At 43.8% G+C, this 7,575-nt stretch overlaps 1 protein-coding gene across 1 annotated transcript in view; it reads right to left on the reverse strand.

Moving 5' to 3' along the window:
* Positions 1 to 6,288: 6,288 nt before the first annotated feature.
* The window catches only part of LOC309569687 (B2 bradykinin receptor-like), a 44,460-nt gene continuing 43,173 nt past the window's right edge, over positions 6,289 to 7,575 (reverse strand). Inside the window, exon 2 of the mRNA XM_082275630.1 lies at positions 6,289 to 7,480. Coding sequence (XP_082131756.1) covers positions 6,410 to 7,480 — 1,071 coding nt within the window. The 3' untranslated portion in view covers positions 6,289 to 6,409. The remainder of the gene's footprint in view (positions 7,481 to 7,575) is intronic.

Here is a 7,575-nt window from a genome sequence, read left to right on the forward strand (position 1 = left end):
AAATGTGGCAGCAGAGGGGGGGGGGGGGAAGCAAACAAGCTGAGCTGCCCCTTTTGGGTGGAGCTCTGCTTTAAGTATAGTTAACTTTTGACTGAACTTCCACTTAAATGATACAGTCAGGGCTGCTGTTAGAAATCGCGGGGCCCCGTACAGACTACCTGGCAGGGCCCCCCCCAAGAAAATATTAAAGATATATTTAGCTAAAATTACAACAAATTCACTTTTAGCAGACACAAATATAACATAACTCGCATAATTCCTGCTAATACTAAAAAAAAAAACTATGTTAAATAAAAAAGAAGATGAGATGAGAAAAATATACAGGCTGGGCAGTTGGAGCTCAGTGATCAGAGACAGAGAGAGAGAGAGAGAGAAACAAAGTTACAATTTACAAATAAACTCCTGAGCAGAGATAAGTGCTGGGAGGGGGGGCCACACAAGGGAGGGGGATTAGTGAGGGACGACTGTCTCTTTCTCAGCAGATAAAAGCTGATAGCAGGGAGAGGAACAGATCAGATTCAGGTGCTGGAGGAAGATTTCTGTATTTGTTGTCCATCACTAATCCCCCTCTCTGTGTGGGCCCCCCTGTGAGCTCGGGCCCCCTACAAGAGGGCTGGTGGTCCCCCCTATCAGCAGCCTTGGATACAGTAGTGGATTTGTGTAATATTTACATGCGTACAGATTTCCTATGTTTAAATTGCCTCAAGAACCCCCCGATGGGGCTCTCTTCCATCCTTTGGCTCCATAGGAGCTCTGCAAGCTTCTATGGCTAATGTTACATCACCAACCAAACATATCCTATTAGTACTGGTCCAGGGGGGCAAATTTCCTCCTACATCTGAGTCCCATCTGTCCCTGATAAAAGCAGGAAAATATATTTAAAATAAACACTTAAAATTTAAATAAAAAATCATTTTACACACTAAGACAAAAATAAAAAGATGTGACACTTACAGTCAGAATAATATTGCAATGAAGAGGTGTGGTTGACATTCAAAAATCATTGTTATGTACAAGAAAGGAAATGCTACAGTCCATCCTTTTTGACTTATGAAAACAGCCATTCTGTGTAGGGCTGGAACACAGGCAGGTCCCTTCTCAAAAGGGTTGGGGACTTTGGCTTTAAAAAATGCAATTCCAGTTGGCCGAAAGCACGGAGGTTTGAGAAAAATCCGCTCAGCTGGGTCATTTATGAGAAGAAAGGCAGGATTAGTTTGTGTGTGTCCAGCTTTACAGGCAGCCATCCTCAAGGATTGGTTCCACCAAATGTCCAGGTGACAGCCGCTCCCGAGGGGTCTTTTCTAACATAAAAGTACAGTAAAACCTTGGATTGTGAGCATAATTTGTTCCGGTAACATGCTTGTAATCCAAAGTACTCTTATATCAAAGCAAATAAGAAATAATAGAAACTCAGATGATTCCCTCCACAACCATTGATTTTTAAGTCCTTCTTCAGTTTGGTAGTCCATATAAAAAGATTATAGCAATGTGAACCATAAAATGTCCATCCACAAATGGCGCCTCCGCAAGGGGATCAGAAACAAAATCCAGCTGGAGCTACTGAGTATAAAAGAGAAGAGAGGCGCCGCTAAGTGTAGCAATATGGTTACATTTAATGAAGGTTCAATATTTAGCAACTCACATGGTTGATGATTAAAAGAGACACATCTAAGTATGCAGGCATCCAGGGTAAAGCTGTCCACATAGACCACTGATGGCAAACCTTGGCACCCCATATGTTTTGGAACTACATTTCCCATGATGCTCATGCACTCTGAAGTCTAGCTGAGCATCATAGGTAATGTAGTTCCAAATTTTCTGGGGTGGCAAGGTTCACCATTACTAACATAGACCATCCTACGCAGCGTGGGCTCTCACCGCTGTCAGTCTCCAATTATGACCGGGGAGACTACCCTGCAGTAGAGCGATCTGAAAGTGAGGCTTGAATCGCTTGTGGAGCGCAGCATGGAAGGGATGACGTTGATAGCAGTGTGGAGGACGGTCTATGTGGACAGCTTTACCCCGGAATTTTGCATACTTAGATGTGCCTGTTTTGATCATCAACCATGTGAGTTGCTAAATGTTGAACCTTCATTAACCACTTGCCGACTGCCTAACGCCGATCTACGTCGGCAGTCAGCCCCTCACAGGCAAAGTGACGTAGGGCTACGTCACTAGCTTGTGAGGGTCTAGGGAGCGAGCGCGCGCCGCCGGAGGCGCGCTCCCGCTCCCACGTGGTCACGGACCCCCCCCCCCGCGCGTGTGACCAGCGGACCCGATGTCCGCCGGTCACTCGGCGATCGGCGGGGGAGAGGGAGAATGTCAGGCAGCTTGTGTAAACAAGCCACCTGTCATTCTCCTCGCTGTAAAGACACTGATAAAACGGATCTAGTATGTAGATCCATTGATCAGTGTCCTTACAGCTCAAGCCACAGCCAATCACAGTAGAAAGCACGCCCCTAGGGATACACACAGCCCCTCCCTCCCAAATAAAGTTAACCCCTTCACAACCAGTGTATTTTTACAGTAACAGTGCATATGTATAGCACTGATTACTGTAGAAATGTCACTGGTAACCCCAAAAGTGTCACAAATGTCAGTCAAGGGTCCGATCTGTCCGCCCCAATGTCGCAGTACCGCAAAAAAAATCACAGATCGCCGCCATTACGCGTTAAAAAAAAAAAACAACAAAAATGACAAAAATCTTTCCCTTTGTTAGTAAACGCGATAACTTTTGCGCAAACCAATCAAAATACGCTTTTTGCGATTTTTTTTACCAAACATATGTAGCATAAAACAAATTGGCCGAAAATTTTAAAAAATTTTGATTTTTACTTTTTTTTTGGGGGGAATTTCATATAAAAAAATGTGAAAAATATTGTTATTTTTGCAAAATTGCCGCTCTTTTTTTGTTTATAGCGCGTGATCAAAAAATCGCACAGGTGATCAAATACCACCAAAAGAAAGCTCTGTTTGTGGGAAAAAAAAAAACGTCAAATTCGTTTAGGTACAGCGTCGCACGACCGCGTAATTGTCCGTTAAAATCACGCAGTGCCGAATGGCAAAATACCCCCTGGTCAGGAAGGGGGTAAAATCTTCCGGGGCTTAAGTGGTTAAATGTAACCATATTGCTACACTTAGAGGCGCCTCTCTTCTCTTTTATACTCAGTTGTGACAGGACGCTACTCGTATATCAAGACATCGCTTGTTTATCAAATCAAAATGTATAAAACATTTTTGCTTGTCTTGCGAAACACTCTCAGGCCAAGTTATTCTCAACCCAAGGTTTTACCGTATATCCTTTTAGTCTCATCCAATTCATGCATAGGTGGGATTTTTCTTCTGTAGACCCTGCTTTTCTCTAGACCGTACAACTGGCCATACACGTTACAATCCTATTGTATAATTTTCTTTAAATTTTTTAATCCTTTGTCATGCAAGGGCCTACCTGAATCATCTATTCAAACTGTTTTTAAAGCCCAACTGAACTTTCAGGCGAAATAAGCTAAAGGTTGTAGGTGTATAAAAAAGGTGAGCAAAGTTTTACAGCTTGGTAATAACCTAGTAGAAAAGTCTGTCCCTTGCCAGCATACTTTAGGGCTCTTTCACTCTAGCGGCTGGGAGGCGGTAGAACCCCATGCTTAAGCTATGCTTTTACTGCCCCCAACCGCTACCGCTTTAGCTGCAGAGGCCAGGGATGTATACATGCTGTGGCCGTGAAGCGTTTCTTCGTGGCCGCGCCAGGAATTATACCCCCCAGTAAATGGGGCCAGCAGTTGTGGTGCTTTAGTGAGGGGTTCAAGGGGTTTTAAGGAGACAGAGAGGAAGTAAAACAAAGCCTCCTTATTGCCTGTCAAGCGCTCTCTCGAAGAGCAATCCAAACATTGAAGGCTTTTCAGAAAGCAAAGCTACTGCGAACTAGCCCCCAGAGAAGTACCTGTGTGGAAACTGTGGTCTCTTTGTAGAGATCTGACACACCCCTGAAGAGCCAAAGCTAGAGCTCTCCAATCAGCAGGGAGCATGAGCTTTGTAGACTGGCAGAATAATAGATCTGATTTAGAAGGGGATGCGTTATTGTCTGCAGTGAGATCACTGCTTCTATACAGGGCTTTCTCTGCAGGATGCTGGTAGGGGATAGGCTTTTCTACTCAAGCTGTGGCTGCTTTCTTAAAAAAAAATAAAGGCTGCAAGACTTTTCATCCCTTCTAATGCACCTAGAAAGCATCGCCTCCTCACTGCCTGTCAAATGCCTCTGAAAAGCAATTTTATTTGAAAGCAAATCATTTTTCAGAGGCGTGCCAATCTTGAGACATGCTTAAACTCTGAGGTCCTCTTGCACTTCCATGATAGGCCCATGGAGAGCAGAAGAGGCAATATGCCTACCAGTGGTTCCTAAAGCTGGTAGAGGTTAGCTTTCTCCTTACACAAAAAGGGGGATTTTTTTTTAACTTGCACTTGAGGCAAGAGTTACGACCTTCCTAGCACATTGTCTTAGGTTACTGTGCTGGTCTAAGCTTCATATAACCCTTAGCTAGCCAGACAATACTGGACAAAGTTTATTTCTAAAAACCCTTATTGGACATATTTTTTCCCTCACTTCCTGTCCCGGTGACACCCATACTAGATATTAAGAAGAGGTTATCACACAGAGAAAATGGCTCAGTTATCCGTAGAAACATTGTCTGAAGTTCTAACGCTTACCCACTTTCCTAAACTTGTAATTTTGTTTTAGCCTGTATCTTAATGAAATTTGTCATCGCTTCCTGGCCTGATGACCAGAAAAATCAACGGCGTCAACACTGTTTAAAAAAAGTGTTTTTGCTGGAGTTGGGCTTTAAAGTGTATGTAAACCCTAAATCAATGTATACAATTTTCTATAACAATGTTTTGTGCCTGGAGATCCTGCCAGTAACAGCACTTTCTATTGCAGGCTGACAACGCTAAGCCACTGCCTTGAAATCTGTAGGCGATGAAAATATCTCAAACGCCGCACACCGTGCAAGCCCATTCATCAAACAAGTGATAGCAGCCTCAGCCCGTCTCTCTCTAAGCCACACCCCCAATGCAATTTGCCTTTCTGGGTGAAACGTGTAGAACAGGCATGTCCAACCTGCGGCCCGAGGGCCGCATGCGGCCCGGAACTGCAGGCAATGCGGCCCACTGCACCCTGCCAATTTTTTTTTTTTTGCTGGGGAGGAAGGAAGTCTGGTCGGGGGCACGGCCACAGCAGCTTCCAACTAACAGTAGGCAGAGGCTGCCTCAGAGGGCAGGGGAGCATGTACAGTGTTTCTGACTCCTACCACCATGACCACTTCAAATCTCTGAAGTGGCCATGGTGGTTAGAGTGTTCCTTTATTATCTCTCAGGAGAAGTAAACCTCCGTATACTGATTCCATTTCATTTGATCATCCTCTAATTGTGTTAAATTAGTGTGGCGGGGCGCGGCGGCGCGGGAAGGGCACGGCAGCATTTTATTACTTATATACCTTAACTCTAGTATATATTTTATATGCGGCCCGAGAAAATTTCTCTACACTTAATGTGGCCCAGAGAAGCCAAAAGGTTGGACACCTATGGTGTAGAGCAGGGATCCTCAAACTACGGCCCTCCAGCTGTTGCGAAAGTACACATCCCATGAGGCATTGTAAATACTGACATTCACAGACATGGCATGGCATGCTGGGAGTTGTAGTTCCTGAACAACTGGAGGGCCATAGTTTGAAGACCCCTGGTGTAGAGAATGGCTTAGACAGAGCAGGGCTGAGGCTGCTATCACTTGTGTGATGGATGGGCTTGTACAGGGTGCAGGGTTTGTGATATTTTCTTAGCCTCCAGAATGCATAGAGTCAGGACGGATTCCTCACTCAGCCTGCACTTATTGGACATGGATATAGAAGCCTGAGTGGAGGCCCAAAGCTTTACATTGGTTCCCACTTCCTGCCGGCTGCTTCAGTTGTCTGTTAGGCTGCCTCTCTTGTAGACTTGATAGGCAACCCATCGGCCAACTATAGGAGTGCTCATGGCAAGTTGACAATGCTGCAGCCAGGCAAGGCAGTGGCTAAGTGTTTTCAGTCTGCAATAGGAAGTACCATCACTGTCAGGATCTCCAAGTGAGAAATTGTGCAACAAATTCACAAAAAAATGATTTGCTTGAAAAAACTGTGTGCAGTAAGGCATGATGACAAGTAAACTTAAAATAGATTGAGGATTTACATACACTATACTTTAAAGAGCAGAAAAAGTTGCAGTGCCAAATGGTCACTGCAAAGATGTAGATAACTGATACATTTTTACTCTTTTGCATTTATCCTCTCTTTCTTATAGGTCCAAAGGGATCAACCCTCAAATGTACACAGCTTACTGGATCACTGGGAAAATTCCTTTTAAGAAAAACTCCAGATTTGTGCTCTCAAGAGATGGACTTCTTTTTCTGACAATCCAGGTAAAGAGAAGATTGCGATATGTCCATGGAATAATTTGTTTGAACAGAACAGCTCCTCGGTCTGAGCCTTCCCGGGATCAGTGGCCGGTAGACCTCTTTTGCTTTCTTTCTAAAATTGTTCCCAACTATTACATACAGGAGTGGATTGATGCAGCTGTTACTGAAGCCAATGTAGGTCGATATTTGGTTAAATATTTCATTGGGTTGTTTTACAGAACACTCATGGAAGACCTTCAACTGCAGCAACGTGTCTATAAAAGTCGATATTTGGAATGGAAGCCAACAGACAATAAACACCAAAAGCACAGATAAAACCAACCACGTGGCTCTTTTTTCGTTATTAATTTCCTTAAATTTCTGCATGGAGTTTTTTCTCAGGGCATTTACAATCTGGAAGGAGCAATATCCAATGACTATTACAGGTATCAAGAAACCAATAACGTTTAAGATGATATTGTTTGCAAGAATCCACACGTCCGATGGAGACTCTATGATGCATGCAGTGATGTTTAACTCCGGGACAAAGGCAACCTTTCGGAAAATAATTTTGGGTAAGCTCGCAACTACCGCAAATGTCCAAATCATGGTGCAGATCACTTTGGCCCACCAAGGTCTTCTCATCCGACCGACAGACATGGTCTTCACTAAAGCCAAGTATCGATCAATGCTGACCATCAATAAGAAGTAAATGCTGGCAAAGAGGTTTAACATGGTCAAGGTGTTCACAGCAACACATAAGAAACTGCCAAAATGCCAGGAGAACCCTCTAGAAATGGATATAGCCCAGAAGGGTAGGCCACTGACGAAAACCAAATCGGCGGCTGCCATATTGCCCAGATAGATCTCAGCCACAGTGCAGCGTTTTTTATGAAGAAGAAAGACTGAAATAACAAATGCATTTTCTATGAATCCCAAGATGAAGATGAACCACATGTATAATGGCTGGTAACTGAACAGCCACAGAAAGCCTTCAACGGTTAAACAGGACTCATTTGATGAGGTGGAATTTCCAGACATTGTGAGAAGGGTCACTGGCTCCTGTAAGGGAAAAAAAAGTAGAGTTACTGGATATCAAGTAAGCTTTTAGCTGACCCTATTAACCTTTTCTCTAAAAATATTTTGCCCTATAGCAG

The sequence above is a fragment of the Pelophylax lessonae genome, assembly GCF_965119305.1.
Source record: "Pelophylax lessonae genome assembly, chromosome: 13".
In the NCBI taxonomy this organism is placed as follows: Eukaryota; Metazoa; Chordata; class Amphibia; order Anura; family Ranidae; genus Pelophylax; species Pelophylax lessonae.